The sequence below is a fragment of the Lampetra fluviatilis genome, chromosome 74 (assembly GCF_964198595.1).
Source record: "Lampetra fluviatilis chromosome 74, kcLamFluv1.1, whole genome shotgun sequence".
Classification (NCBI taxonomy): domain Eukaryota; kingdom Metazoa; phylum Chordata; class Hyperoartia; order Petromyzontiformes; family Petromyzontidae; genus Lampetra; species Lampetra fluviatilis.
Window position 1 is genome coordinate 1814565 of NC_136348.1, and position 16951 is coordinate 1831515.

At 45.7% G+C, this 16951-nt stretch overlaps 1 protein-coding gene across 1 annotated transcript in view; it reads left to right on the forward strand.

Annotated features, from left to right (window-relative positions):
• The window catches only part of LOC144953343 (uncharacterized), a gene marked incomplete at its 5' end in the record, with an annotated part of 44366 nt that overhangs the window by 18864 nt on the left and 8551 nt on the right, over window positions 1-16951 (forward strand). Inside the window, one exon of the mRNA XM_078883905.1 lies at window positions 122-793. Coding sequence (XP_078740031.1) covers window positions 122-793 — 672 coding nt within the window. The remainder of the gene's footprint in view (window positions 1-121; window positions 794-16951) is intronic.

Sequence of the window (16951 nt, forward strand, 5' to 3'; positions counted from 1 at the left end):
TAGCGTACTTTTGACTCAATAACACCGCTGCTGTTACGACGCTCACATGGAGCAGAGACGCTCTCCACAGCCCCACGCACACGGAGGCAAGAAGCCATTCAATTGCTCTGTGTGCGGGAAGGCATTTTCACGGCAATCAAATCTTCAGAGACACCAGAGAACACACACGGGCGAGAAGCCATTCCTGTGCTCTGTGTGTGGGAAGGCATTTGCACACTCATCACATCTTCAGATTCATCAGAGAACACACACGGGCGAGAAGCCATTCCCGTGCTCTGTGTGTGGGAAGGCATTTGCACAGTCATCACATCTTCAGAGTCATCAGAGAACACACACGGGCGAGAAGCCATTCCCGTGCTCTGTGTGTGGGAAGGCATTTGCACACTCATCACATCTTCAGAGTCATCAGAGAACACACACGGGCGAGAAGCCATTCCTGTGCTCTGTGTGTGGGCAGGCCTTTACACGGGCATCAACTCTTCAAACTCATCAGAGAACACACACGGGCGAGAAGCCATTCCTGTGCTCTGTGTGTGGGCAGGCCTTTACACGGGCATCAACTCTTCAAACTCATCAGAGAACACACACGGGCGAGAAGCCGTTCCTGTGTTCTGTGTGTGGGAAGGCATTTTCACTTTCAGCAAACTGCCAACGCCATCAGAAAACACATACGGGCGAGAAGTCATTCCTGTGCCCTGTGTGTGGTAAGACATTTGCACACTCGTCAACTCTTCAGAACCCTCAGAGAACACACACGGGCGAGACGCCATTCCTGTGCCATGTGTGTGGGAAGGCATTTGCACGGTCATCAACCATGAACAGGCATCAGAAGGTTCACAATGATAGGAAACTGAAATCAAAAGCTGAAATTCAAGGTGCTGCAATGAGTCCTGAAGATGTTTCCACCTTCGATCCCATGCAGTTGGATCCCGAGAGATGGCTGGATGTAATGGAGTGGCTCGAGAGTCAACCAGAGAGCTCGGGGTGACTGAAAACATATTATGTCACATGGTTATACCTTTTAATCGGTATAGAGTACTTTTTGGTTATAATTTTGACCATTTTAGTTCTACAGTTTTTGGGAGAGTTTCGTGACGTGCACAGTGGTGTTTGTAATGTTATCGGATTACTTGCCGAAGTGGTGTGAAGAGCACTGGTTGTGAGAGGGTTCAATTGTAGTCGTTAAGTGTTCCTGTTGAGCTAAAGTTGGAATGCGTCTGAAGGTACATCTTTACTCAACATTTTAGCTTTTTTTGATAGGTATTAATCGGCTTTAGATAGCCGGTTTTCAGAATGTACATTGATGGCGCGTTCGTTGGATATATGGCCTTGACTTCAACATAGACGCAGAGTGAACAAATGTGGTTAACTAATAAGGAAATCATGGTGAATTATATTTTAACGCTTTGGTATTCCTGGAACGGAAATGGTTTGCATTGTACTGGAAATGTGTGAACATAGGACATAATAAATATTCCCTTCGAGTTTTGACGTAAAAATGATTGCAGATGAATAAAAACGTATTTTTAACAAATGTTTGTACGGTCTTTATTTCATAATGTTCCTAGAAAAAACATGTTAAGAGATTTTCAGGTGGAGGATCTCCGTCACACAAGTGTGCCCTTAACCGGCAGCATCTTGGCTGTCTACCCGATTAACACGTGTTCCTTGAGGGGAAAGATCCCCGTAGTTAATCCTTCATCAACGTACCAGTCCCTAATCCCTACTTATGTCGGGGATAAACTGTACTCTATAACATGTAAACTGTAATACAGTACTATAAACGATAACACTAAACATTAAATGATTATAAACTAGTGTTTTAATTTAGAACCATATAAACGGAGGTAAGGTATTAGAATCTCATTATAAGCAGTAGAATCACAGTGTGGTCTTATTAGAATAGCACTTTGCTCATATGTATGTATAGTCTACGTGCAAGGATCGGATTAAAATAATTACAATTACACTACGGTCGTTATAGAATCACGATTTTCACTGCTGGATGAATGTTCCATCTCAATGGTATCGAAGAGCAATAGACAGTTTTCTATTAATAAATAAACGCACAAACACATTATAAGCTCATGAGCTTATGAATCGTTACAATTATTTAAACAATCACAAATTGTAACAAAGCGAAATTCCCACTAAGCAAAACATCACGCTCACATGGCAGATTCTTTAACAAAATGCAACACTAAAGTGACAGAACTCAACAAGAAATTCGCACGACAAAGCTAACAACAACAATGGACAAATCCTAAAAACAGACCACATGCACGTTAGTAGCTGTTAGAAGAAGACAACACCTAGCACCTTCAACTTTACACATTATACAGCCCCAAAGATCCAACTCGAAAATTAGGCGGTATATGACACCATTTGAACTTCCTACTTTCGTTCTCGATTAATGAAGATATTCTTGGCAAATACTATTGCTTTCGCTTGTGATGTACCTCCTAATTATGGCCTCGGTTCCAAAAACCAACAAAATAAATGCGAATTCCTCCATTATTCCAAGCTGCACAATTCAGGGTTGTGGACCGCTTTGAATGCTTCAATGTAATCACAATAAATGCTTCAGACCACATCAGGACACTCAACCTAGAGCATATTTGAAGCAACGTGATGAGATGGCTAAGAGTTTATTCTAGTGTTAACGATATTTTAGCAATATAGGTAAGTACACTATATGTACTAAGAATTCGTCAACATAGCAGGTGTCTTGTTCTCCGTAATCAACCAAAATTGACACATTCTATCATAAATGATAGATAATTCTTCAGTACTAGTCGCTAATCTCCGTCACACAAGTCTGCCCTTAACGAGCAGCATCTTGGCTGTCTCCCCATTAACATGTTCCTAGACGCGAATGGCCCCGTTATAAATCGTTTCGCAGCATTCTGGTCCCTAATCCCGAAGTATACTGGAGATCACCTGTACTCTATAACATGTCAACTGTAACATTATAAACGATAGGACTAAACATTAAACTACTATAAACTGGTTTAATAATTTATTACACCATAAACGGAGGTACGGTATTAAAATCTCATTGTAAGTATTGAATAGAACTCTGCTAATAAATATGTATAGTATATGTTCAATCGAACAGGTTTTTGGGTTAAATTGCGCAAGGAAAAATATATTTTGTTAAACCCGCCACATGAAAATAGTAAGGATTGTCACTAATACAGAACATGACAATTCGTTACTAAAGCATGTCTATTCAGGTCACTATTCTTCAATAGGGATTACCGTTGGCACGGCTATTTTAGTACACACAATCGACAGGAAGTACAAGGTCAATGGGTTCACTTAATTCGCATGCCTAATGTACGTTGATTACCATATACATTACCCAAACGGCAATGGGTACACATAGCCATATATATATATGTGTATCCATTAACACCCCCCTCCCCCTCTTCGCGCAAGAAGAGCACACACGTTTTGTCATCACATCTACCTCTCTATTTATGGAACGAAACAGGAGCACTTCTCCACAAAACTGGCCGTCGCCTAATGAAGATTGTTGTAATTACTGGCGAAAAGTCGTACTCAGATTGTAAATGTTGTGGCTTGGCTCTCCAACACACCATAGCAACGAATTAGCCTTTCCTGTTTACGTGACAAACCTTACTAATTGGGTGTGTGGGTGGTGGCGGGTTTAACGACACATTTTCATATTTAGGCGATTCGTGGATACGATATTCGAATCTCATTAAAAGTATTATAATGGAAATCTGCTCATATAAAAGAAAGCTTACGTTCAATCGACCCGGGGGTTGGATATGCTAACTGTGGGGGTGCAGGGTTAGAATCGAATTCAAATTCCTAGAATAACAATACTGTCGTATTAGCATTTTACTGTGCTTGACTGTATGTTTTGTGTAAATGCAAATTGTTAGTCGTAAATGCGAGGCAGGGGTTAAGAGGTACATGTTTAATCCAGTGTTAACGTTTATTTTAGCATCATATTTAAGGACAATATTAGTAATAAAAATTCGTCTGGACATGGCACGTGCCTTGTTCGTCTCGATCAACCAAAATTAGTAGAATGTCGGTCATAAAGGAGTGCGAGTTATTTCATGAGTAGTATTCGCTGAGCCCCCATGCAGATACTAACCTACACACAGTTATGGTTAGACAAAGTAACGTTTAGTCACTTAATTTTCAGCTCAGACACGATCATCGCATTCATTTCCAAAGACGTGTGGGGTCCCGCAAGAGCAGGACCTGGCTACAAATAGTCGAGCAGCAGAAACAGCAGAATCAGAAGTAGTTGCGTCGCCCTCGAAATGTGTTGTTGCTGCTGCTGTTGTCGCTGATGTTATTGGTGCTGCTGTAGTTACTTCTGTTGCTGTTATATATTGGGTGGTGGCTCATTTACTCATCACCACCCATAATCATCAACACAAATCATCAGCATCAACACCCATTATCATCACCAATCATCATTATCACTATCAACTCACCATCACCAACCATCACAACCAACATTCATCATAACCACCACCAATCATCCATCATCATCAACACTCATAATCACAACAACCCATCATCATCACCACCCATAACCATCACCACCCATCATCATAACCTCACCAATCATTACCACCACCCATGATCATTACTACCACCGATCATAATCACTACACATTATCATCACCAACCATCATCATTACCACCCTTCATAATCATCACCCATCATCATCACCACCATCCATTATCAAGAAACATCATCATCACCACCCATCATAAATTAACAAACACACACAGCTACAAACATAGATATGTAACCTTACACAGACATCGATAACAGACACACACAAATAAACAATCACATTAACAACTTAATTATAAAAATCCCATATTACTACTGCCAGGATAGGTGCACACAGACAAATCCTTTACACAATTATAGTTTACATGGAACTCAAATTCACACTTAGTACAACCACCTCACTCATTTAAATATAACTACAGATCAAAAACTCTAACAAAAACCTGAATTTAAAAGTAAATAAACCAATGGGATGGTGTTTATATGCTTGAAATGTAATTAATGAAATGCAAGTTAATAATTCCAATTAAACAAAAAATAACTACGAACAAATATGAAGCCTGAGGCCTAGGTATATGCCAGGCCTGATGGCCAGGCATCGCTTCAGTCCTCGCCGCAGTAACGGCGACATCAAAGACAGCACAAAGCGAGGGGGCAAATGTTTAATGTCGAACAGAGGGCTCTGCTGTTTCCGGTGACGCACACCACCCGCACTGCACCACGTGGTGCGCCCGCCAAGCGCGTGGGGGCGGAGCCTCGCTATAGTGACGTCACCTCTGTTACGTCATAGCCACGCCTCCACCCGCAGTCGAGAGGAATGCGCACGAGTGAGCAGCAGCCGAAGAAGCCTTTGCAGAGCGAATCGTCAACGAGGTGAGCGTCCCTATGGGAACCTCATTTGCCAGTAAAAATATAATTGTTTTTTTTTACCCTTCTATCTGGCAACAAAACTGACACCTTTTTACAGTGCGCCTTTTGGCGTCATCAGGTCCAACCCATGTGAGACTAGGCTCTAAGGAAAGCTGTCTCGGGTGTGGACCAATCAACTTCAAGGACAGTGCACATTATCAGAGTTATGTTCTTATGTTTGTATTATGACTGCAGTTATTGCGGTCTATGCAAACATGACTCCTTGTAAAAAGGTGTCAGTTTTGTTGCCAGATAGAAGGGTAAAAAAACAATAATCGTGAGCGTCCCTGTTGACGATGCGTGTTGTTTATTTTTATTGCACGTTTTGACTACAAACTAAATCTTCATTATTTTTGTATATGTTGGTATTTTGATTTTCTGCAACCAAATTAGGACTATTAGTTTGATTACTTGGCATGCTCGGATATGTTGCTGTTACTGTCATTGTTTAGACCCAAAGCAAGTCAACATTTAAGTACGTTCATAACTAACCTGTTTAAATGTCATATAATATGATTAACATGTCTATAATGATTGTGTTCTGATTGCCTGCATAATTGTGCCCTGCATTACATGTATTGAATGTTATCCAACACGGGGGAGGAGTCTGCCTTTTAGTTCAGACCCTAGCTGCTGCCATAGACGTCTCCTATCTGTGATGTCACAGCCACATGGGCGGTACCTCGGACATCACGTGACCTACGACGTCATTCTCGGGTTATAACAAATGATGTACGTATGGTCATTTGACTCCAATGACCTATAAGACATAGGGGGGCCTTTATCAAGCAGTCGATTAATACAAATGGGCTGTGCATCAACATGCTTGTCTGGATTAGAGGTTAAACATCACGGTTATGTCTGGCGATTATGTTTAATGCAATAGGCAGTTGGAATAAATATGTTCGCGTGGGTGGATGAGTGAGTGATCTGACGCACGCGTGAGTGGGCAAACAAGCGAGTGAGTGGACTTGTAAAACAAACGACACGAAAGTGATTTGATTAGTACAGCGAGTGCTCAAATATGTAATAATTGAGAGGATGAGTGATTCAAAAGGTTGCTAAATCTGAGCGTTTTTACAACCTCCCCAGGCCCTCCAACATCAAACAGAAACGACTTCTTCACCACAAAACATGGACAGACAACGCAAGTGGGCTGACATCTTGGAGGACTATGATGGTAAGTCCCAAATACCTGCAGCACTTGGTTTTAATGCAGAGGAGGCAGCTCTCTGATTAATTATTTTTAGTAGACGTGGCTTGGTGGTGAGGGGAAGAGGTAACGGTCAAGTGTGCAGACAGCATGGATTTAGAACCGAGTTTCAGCCATATTGGTTTAAATTGGGGTCTCAACTTTATGAAATTGATGATCTCAACATCCTTACAAAAATATTACTTGTAAAGTTTTACTGTCATGTAACTAATGTTCCTCAACAGCAGGTCATGTTATGTGTTAAGAGGTAATTACAGGGATCTCAGAATTAGTTGCGTGAATATCCACGTGCTTCGTTCTCTAATACATTACTCGTCCTTTGAATTAATTTTGTTTTCCGTAGCCCGGGAGTCATGGCGCCAGTCGACCACGTGGGGGGACATTATGGATGAAGTGGACCCTTTCCCAGGCCAAAGCTATGAAAATCGTTCCCCAAAGGTGTGTATGGGGTCTATGGGAGTCAAACACCACATTCTCTCCACACTCCCTTACCATTGCACCAAAACATCACTACACCTCACATCACCACACAATCTCTTTACATCACCACCAACTCAATACAATATACTCTTAGGTTTTTTCGGTAAAGTCACGTATGTGACTCTTTCTTAGGTTTTTTTCGGTAAAGTCACATACGTGAGTATGAATCCTTGCAGTCACGAAAGCTTCAAATCGAGAATCAATACAATATCATAGAGCCTCATAAAGCGTCAATACCATCACAAGTCACCGTCTCTCCAGAACATTCCACAATTTCACCTCTCCGTATCACAACACCATCTCCCAACACCATCACTCCATCTCTCCACCATCACGTCATGCCATATCCCACTCGTGCAGGCAAATGAAGTCGCCATTCATTACCAATGATGACAGAATGATATCAGGCAATCTCATGAATTATGTCTGTGAGCTGATTGGAAGTTGACATTACAGTTGCCCATTATGGGTGCTGCAATAAAATTTGTCCAGATTATGGGCATCCAGATCTTTACAATGGAACATTCTATATAAACTATTGCCCGTGATGATTGTTGCCAATAATGGCCATGAAATCGTTGTAGACTATCACTGCATTAAGTGCGTGTATTGAATTTGTGAGAATATGAGGATGTAACATGTATTTTGATAACATTAGGTGATGGTGTATATTCATACGTGTGCTAGCATGTTTGCATGAGTTAATGTGCATTATTGCATCCGTACATAGATGTGCCAGTATGCATTTTTGTTTGTCTATGTGCCCGTCCATGTTTGTGTGCCTGCGAGAATGGATTTTGTCCTGAGTGTGCATGTCTGAATGGGTATGTGCTTATCTTCGCGTGAACAGAGGAGCATTGGGGAGGTAAAGAACTTCAGCGGAGTGAAGCGTCTCCAGGAGGACAAGCGCCTTGCGAAGTTGAAATGCCCAATGGAAGAAAAGTGCCCCAATGAGGTGAAGCGCCTCGCCAAGGTGAAGCACCAAACGGAGCAGAAGTGCCTTCGAAACAATATTCTCAACGACGTGAAACGCGTCATGGAAAAGCGCCTCCTTGAAGAAACGCGCTTCATGGACGAAAAGCGCCTTCGCGAGGTGAAGCGTCTCAAGGAGAAGCATCTGGAGGAAGAGAAGCGCCTCATAGATGTGAAGCGGGTCAAGGAAGAGAAGCACCTCATGGAGGAGAAACGGGTGGAAGAAGAGAAGCGCCTTGTCGAGGAGCAGCGCCTCATTGAGGTGCAGCGGGTCGAGGAAGAGAAGCACCTCATGGAGGAGAATCGCCTCTTTGAGGTGAAGCGTCTCATAGAGCTGAAACGTCTCGAGAAGTAGAAGAAGCGTCTTGAGGAGAGGCGCCTTCGCAAGGTGAAGCTCCTCGAGGAGAAACGTCTCATGCAGGAGAAGCGCCTCCTTGAGGTGAAGCGTCAAGAGGAGGAGCACTTGATGGAGGAGAAGCGTCTTGTGGAGCAAAAGCGCCTAAAGGAGGAGGAGCGCCTCGCCAAGATCGAGCGACAATGGCTCCAGACCGCTACCACCAGCAGCAGCACCACTACCACTGCTACCGCCACCACCGCCGCCGCCAACGCAACCAAACCTGTGTTGAGCCCAATTGCTCCGAGCTTTGGAGAAGAGGGCTTCCAAGAAGATAAAGCAAACTCCGGAGTCGCTGAGCCACGGTAAACCACTCTGCGTGTGCGCCCTGTGTGTTTATTTTTGTTATTTATTGCCATGCTTCTCACGCAGCATCAGCCTTACTCGGTCTTAAGACTTTTTTTCAGGAGGATCCTGCAAGTTTCCTCGCATTTTGCAAGAAAGTTGCTACTGTTTGCGATCCAAATTGAACGATTTGCATTGCTTGTGTGGGTTCAGTAACTGGGAGAAAGCTGCGGAACTTTCCCAGAACAGGGGGCTGCATAATCCACACGGAGAATGTGGCCAAACGTGGAAATCAAACCCAGGTCAATGTTGCTGTGATGCACAGGTGCTCAAGCCCTGTCGCGCTCTCAAAATTCACAGACACTGCAAACCCCACGTGTACATTCCGCTATAGTGTGGACAGATTTATTTTTCATAACTGGTTTTTGGGTTAGACCACATAGCAAAGTGGGCATATCTTCACCATGTAACCCTCCATTCACCATGAGATTTTCGCTGTCTATCGCCTGTTTCCAGGCCAGCTGCCAAGTCGCCTCGTAATGCACAGCGACAGCTACCACTGAGAGGGGTGTCCAATTTAAAACGCAATGAGATGAGAGATGCGAGAGGCTCATCGCATGCAATGCACTCTGAGATGCCTTCGACGTCAAGGGAGGTGGCTCTCTCGACCACAAATCACTGACGGACACTTTTTTGAAATCGTGGATGTGTTGAAGCGGCCAAATGGTCATGCACTCATTCTTCACCGCTTACAGTTCAGATCTTGCTTCCCGCCTTGGCTATTATTGCTGCTGCATTGACCACACAGATACACACCCATTCCGTCACAGTGGACGTTCAGGGTCTCTATCGATGCCATTTGAAATGCTTAGGACATTATGTGCAAGGGGTCAATTAGAATATACATATAGAAAATTTTAAATCTAGATTTGAAGTTTTCGTGACTACAGGGATCCATACTCTTTGGTTATATCGGTAAATTCACGTAGGCATGAAATAAAATAAATTAAATCATGACGTTTCGATTGCCATGTCGTTATTGCAAGAATGTTTCTTGCTGTGGTTTCCCACCTGATGATGATTGCTTGTGTTGCAATCGAAACGTTGTGATTTAATTTATTTGATTTTATACCTACGTGACTTTACCGAAAAAAAAATGTCACTTAAAATTATTCAGCTAAATTTGCACAGCAACGCCACCCACTACTGTGAAACTACAGCAGCCTGTGTGAGACACAGCTGCACCTATCTCAAGGATAGCCTGGCGCCATGAAAATGACGGCACCAATACTAAGAACACTCACTGGCCATGTCGTTATTGCTGTTTCTATTCAGCTCGAATTAATCCGCCACACATTAAACCCACGGACGATGGGGAGATGGCGATGTCTGCCGTAGCAGCAAGGTGGAACGTTGTCGTGTTTGTCTCTTCACAGATCTGAGCCAGCGCAGCCCTCCTCCTCACTCGTCCAGGCCTTTGAAGTGAAGACAGAGGTTGTGGAGAAGGAGACGAAGGAAGAGGTGAACGAGATGATGGAGGATGAGGTAGAGACAGAGGAGGAGAAATCGGAGGAAGAGAAGGCAAAGGAGGACGAGATTGTGATGGTGACAATGGAGGAGAACACGGAGGGAGAAGAGAAAGACAATACGGAGATGGAGGACAAGGAGACAACAAAGGATGCACAGATGGTCGTGGTGGAGGACATGGAGACGACGAACAAAGGGGAAACAATAGTGGTAGAGGAGGAAGAGAAGACGGTGGTGGAGATGATGGTGCCGGAAGGTGAGGAGATGGAGGAAGAGATGGTGCTAGCGAAGGAGAAGAAGATGGAAAAGATGGAGGTGGCACAGGAAAAGGTCGAGAAGATGGTGGTGGAGGATGAAGAAGAGGGGATGGAGGAGGGTGAGACGGAGGAGAAGATGGAAGAGGTGCAGGTGGGGATGCACGAAAAGAAGAGGAAGCGAGGGGGCTTCGCTCGCGTGGCGAGAGCGATCGCCTCACTCCTCCGCCGCGTGCTGCTTTGTGGTGGCAGGTCCACCGCCCAGTAGGGGTGGTGGTGGTGGTCGTGCATCGGTGCCAACCGTGACCACTATCACCACACTACCCACCCACCCAGTGATACTCGCTACACACACCACACGGTTCCCCAGAGAGACGGTGCCACTGGGACCACAGCTGGGGAATGAAGCTGAGCAGCAGATGCCAGGACTACAGCGGAGAATGACTGCTGCCAGAAGACCTCACATCACACACACACACGGGACTATGCCATTAGCAATGCCAGCCCCACACTGGGCCCCTTCCATGCTGGTTTTCATACAGGCAGTCCTCATGTCTGGATGTTTTCGCCTGAGGACGACCGCTCGTGTTGCGATCGAAGCGTAGTGATTTCTTTATTATTATTTTATTTGTTCTACCTACGTGACTTCATTGAAGATGTAGTGGTGGTATTGACGTGCGCCGACTGTGACAGTGATGGATCACGGGGCGGCGCGGGGTGCGGGGTTGGGCACGCGTTGTGGGCGTGGTGTGGACGCGCGCGTCGGGAGTGACAGATGACGAGGCGGCGCGGAGTGAGTGGTGAGGCACGATGAGATGTGGGAAAAGAGGATCGTAGCCAGCGCCCGGCGATTGGTCGAATAAGTGGGTGCTCGCAGCGACGTCCGCAGGTGGGGTATAAAGGGGGACGCGCGAGAGCACTCGGGGGGAGTTACCCAGTTGAAGACCCGAAGACGGAGCTGAAGACTTAGTCAGTGGCGTTAGTCGCCGAGTAGCTAAGTGGATGTTGGTCATCCGAGTAGCTCAGTGGCGTTAGTCGCCGAGTAGCTAAGTGGATGTTGGTCATCCGAGTAGCTCAGTGGCGTTAGTCGCCGAGTAGCTAAGTGGATGTTGGTCATCCGAGTAGCTCAGTGGGCGTTAGTCGCCAAGTAGCTAAGTGGGTGGTTGTCACCCGAGTACTAAGTGGATGTTGGTCATCCGAGTAGCTCAGTGGGCGTTAGTCGCCAAGTAGCTAAGTGGGTGTTTGTCACCCGAGATACAAAGTAGGTGTTAGTCACCTGTAACCAAGTTTGATAAAATAAAGAGTGTGTTACCCGTGAAGTCGTCTCCCGCCGAGTTACTACACTACAAAAGCACCAAAGAGTATGAAAGACGTCTTGTCTGCTGATGTTGTTCATGTCCGTGTTCATCGATATCCCACATTGCTTACACTACACACCACACACAATGAAATAAATAGAAACTAGAACGACTTCCAGGAATGGGCAAAGATCGAGGAAACTCTTTCAATGGAGCGAGTTCAGTGTGTTCGATTCAACATCTCTCTGTCAGTCTGTGTCTCTGTGTGTCTCTCTCTGCCTGTCTCTGTGTCTATGTCGTCTCTGTATCTCTGTCTCTGTGTTCCTCTTGTCTGTGTCTGTCCGCCTGTCTTGTCTGTCTGTGTGTGTCTATCAGCGTCTGTCCAACCAGAGTCAACGACTGTCAGTAGCAGCAGGCGCCCGTTCAACTCCCACGACTACACGCCACTCAAACTTACTCCCAACACACAAAGATCCCCCGTATAGCCTTAACGGACTGTAGGGGCAAGTGCTGTTAGCGAGCACCTATTAAGGGTGGGACGGCACACGAGGGGGTGGGTGGCCAGCACCACGCCCGGCCGCCTTTGTCTCCCCAGTGGCGATGTTGACACACCGCACCGGGTACTCGTTTGAGGCTGAGTCGACGTAGGGGAGGCTCAGGACCGGTTCAGAAAGTCGTCACTGGCGGTGTTGGCCACGAGCGGGAATGGAACTCGGCTGGTCGGTGCGGAGCGCAGCGCTCACCACGACACTGCCGCTCCCCTTCTGTCAACAAACTTGAACTCTGACCCCGCTCTCTGACGTCACCGCTCAGCGTGACCTCACGGGCGTCAAACGCCAGGGGGAGGTGTTCCTCGCTAGTGACGTCATGTCACCCACCCCCGACCACCGCGCTCTAGAGCGTGACGTCATCTCTTCTCGGCCGCTGCCGATATCTGTCCCAGTGCAAATCCTTATTTGGGCAAAGCCACGCCCGGTAACTGGCGGCTCATCTTAAACAACTACGCTGGTTTGGTCGTCTGCGTGCGTATCTGGACGTTAATTTATTTACGGACCCGCCCAAAGAAGCTCGCTCTGATTCGATGAAAATAAAACAGCCGGCAAAAAGCCACAGCTCACTTTGATTCGATAAAAATAAATAATTAACACGCCCCGAAGAGAGCGATAGCATAGGTTTGGCAAGGTCTGCCCGCAGTGCTGCAGTGCACTGTGGGCGCAGACCCTGCGCTGTGTGAGTGTGGTGTGTATGCAAGTGTGCGAATGGTAATTACGCTAATATTACGTATATTTACGTAAAAAATGGCTGCGGCGTGCTGCGATTAGTGGAGTCCCCAAACAACTTTACCTTACGAGTAGGCAGGGGTCGCTACTCGCTATACAGTAAGTCTTAGCGGACTGAGCTGGCAGCTTCACCTGCCGGGACCACGGCCAGTTGCGTAGCGCCCCCTACAGTTTCGCCCATGGGTCAATACCCCCATGGGGCAACCCAGCTGACTGTTTGATGCGTACAATGGGTACTCTTCGGTTTATCCGGCTTATTACCATTATTATGTATTGACGTTGATCACGTCTCCATGGACGGCATGCTGCTGCTGGTAAGGGCATGTGTTGCATAATATGCAGCATGTATCCGCGTATCATGTTTGCCACGGATGCAGTTGGTGTTACTGTACATTTATGATGTTTTGGAGCGCCAATCCCATGCACTTTGAAATGTAATAAACTGTCTAAAAAGGTTGCAGCCCGGCCCCCGCCGCTGTCACTCTCTGGCCGTTGCACAAGCCATATCCGAATTTGCGACATGCTAAAACAATGAGTACAGTGTGACACCACCCGGGTAACTCCCGGGATCAAAATGCACATTGCAAAGTGATCGCTTTATTGAGATGATTATGGTACTACCACAGGGTATTGTGAACGGTTCAGGAGGAGGAGAGGTCTGGATTTGTAAGTCTCACAGTACCGGTAAGAAGCGCCGGGTGGGGGATGCCCTCCACTGGGGTACAAATTCTGTCATTATTAGTATACGATCATGCAATGTTTCTATCTGCAAGCTGTCATAACTCAAACGATCCCCGTTATTGTTCGATTGAGAAATGGAGTGACCCACACCTCTGATACCATATGTGAGGAACCCAAAAATCTGATGCATGCGTAAAACACCCACAATGGGAATACGTAAACGTAAAAACACCAACAAAATCATTTTTATAAGAAAAAAATAGGTGCCCCCATAGCGGATCTGTCTGTGTGTGTACATACAGACGGAAGATGCAGGGGCCAACCTGTGTGCGATCAGAACGGTGCAATTGCTGACCAATGTCACTGTGGATGGCGCACACGCTGACGCACACCGGAGCTGTGTCTTTGCGATGCAAGGCCATGGTGGATGGTGGAGCGCATATGGATGGTGCGTTACGAATAAAATAAAACAAAACAAACCGCTGGAAGCAGCCATGCGAGCAGGCTACCTTGAGAGCGATCGCGAATGGGTTGCGTGTCAAAATGAAGCCTCGCTCTTTCAGATGCCGTACCAGCTTCATCAACTCTTCGCTACGATTCTGCTGTATTCCATGGCAGCAGATACGAAGGCTCTCTGGGATAAATTATACGACCAATTGGCTCGCGATTACGAGTACCAGTACCGCCAGCTGACCAACAAAGAAGAAATGGTAAAGCTTCTTGGTTCTTTCGGTAAAGTCACGTAGAAGGGAAGTAATAAAATAATAAAAATAAAACAAAATAAAATAATTCTCACGACGTTTCGGCCACAACGCAAGCAGCCGTCCTCAGGTGAAAACCAGGTCTGTCGAGGCGACAGCGTCTGAATGAAACAGCACACATGTGATTGGGGGGAAAGGGCGCCTTGACAAAATAATTTGAATATCAAGAGGAATTTAGCATATTTATGGGAAATGCAGGTATGCGATTACTGCTACTTATGCCCGTGCATTATGCAGGATTAGCAGCATCAAAGGGAGGGAATATGGGAAATGCAGGTATGTGATTAGTACTACTTATGCCCGTGCATTATGCAGGATTAGCAGCATCAATGGGAGGGGATATGGGAAATGCAGGTATGTGATTAGTACTACTTATACCCGTGCATTATGCAGGATTAGCAGCATCAAAGAAAATAAAAGAAATGGTAAAGTTCAAGACCGTTCACAGCCTCCACGAGTTCCTCACGGCAGGTGGGATGGCTCTGTCGGACTTTGACGACCTCCTGCGGCTTTCCGAGTACCCACACTTGGTCTTGGACTCGCTGCTTGAGATAAACCATATCTGACGCGAATTGGACACGAAGGACTTCCCATTTCGACTTCGGCGCAAACAGTTCCCCGTTGTCCCAGCATTCGCGATGACCATCAACAAGGCGCAAGGGCAAACTGTTCACAACCTGGGGTTATATCTACCAACGCCATGCTTCTCCCACGGCCAACTGTACGTGGCACGATCGCGAGTCACGGCAAGATCTAACATCAATGCGCTTATTGAGGGACCTGACGCCGAGGAGGAAGACGGAGTGTACACGAAGAATATCGTGTATCGCCAGATATTTGAATAAGCTGCATTTTGTATTTCAATAACTTGCATTCTTGAATATTGTCCATTGAGCGTCTCATAAAAATACATATAACCTCACAAAAATAAACATTGAACAATCACCAAAACATGTATATTGTGTCCAGCCACTTTCAACTCCCCACCAACCAAGCATATACACACAGCCCGCGAAGCGGGCGGCGTCTGCTAGTGTTATATGTAGATGCATATCGCGAGTCGTAAATGCAACCTGGGAGGTGCGCGTTATAGAATCGCATTAAAATGAGTATAATAACAACGTGGTCCTTTTAGAATCACGCGATCGACTGCTGCTGATGTTTGGATGGCGGCCTCCGATTCGTGCTCAGCTCTTCCTTTACTCGCCTGGTTGGTGCCGCGGGACGCAGCGTCTCATCCGACAGGCGTTGTAGCAGCTGGGTGATGGCATCCGTGAGTTTGTAAACTTTCTCTTCAAGTTGAGGCCGTTTCCCTCGTGGTCTCCTGTCTCTGGGCGTGCTGTGGGTTGCTCATGGCCGAGGTGGAACTGCATGCTGAATTTGGTGTAGACGTTATTTTAGCAATATATTTAAGTACAGTGTTGTGTTTTGAATGCGTCTAGACAAGGAAGGTGACTTGTCCTACACGGGCAGCCAAAAGTATTACAATTTCTGTCATTAAACAGTGTGAGTTCATTCATGAGTAGTATTCGCTGAGCCATGATGACACTAACCTACATACAGTTATGATTAAACAAAGTAATATTTAGTCACTTAATTCTCAGCTCAGACGTGATCATCGCAATCATTTCCAAAGACGTGTGCGGTCCCGCGAGAGCAGTGCCCGGCTACAAATAGCCGGGCAGCAGAAGCAGCTGAATCAGAAGTAGCTGCGTCGCCCTCGAAATGTGTTGTTGCTGCTGTTGTTGCTGCTGTTGTTGCTTCTTTTGAAGTTATATACGCAGGGAGGTGGTGGTCCGTGATGGGATGACGCCTTTGATTAAAGACTTTGATCAATCGCACCCGATTGACGCCCTTGATCGTCGCATTTGATCAACTCTGACATTGTAAACGCTCACATGTTAAACTCAAACATGTAATATTATATCTCATGCTCTCATGCCCTTTAGATTGCACCCGTTGGGTTGCACTCCCTCGTCGAGGAGGCCGCTCTCCTCCTTTTCTACGGTTACATGCTTATTTCTTACATAACATCATGCTAATCTCTCACACTGTGGTCGTACGTATGGTAAGTGAATATGCGAATCAGGGGTACGAAATGCAGGATAAAAAAAATTGAGATGGAACATTCATCCAGCAAAGTGTTATTCAAATTATTTTAATCCCATCCGGATCTTGCACGTTCCGTTTCACATATGTATGCATGTAACATGTATGTATTACATACTTACATGTTACATGTATGTATTACATACATACATGTTACATACAGACATGTTACATGCACATATACTTACTACAAACAGACATGTTACATGCACATATAC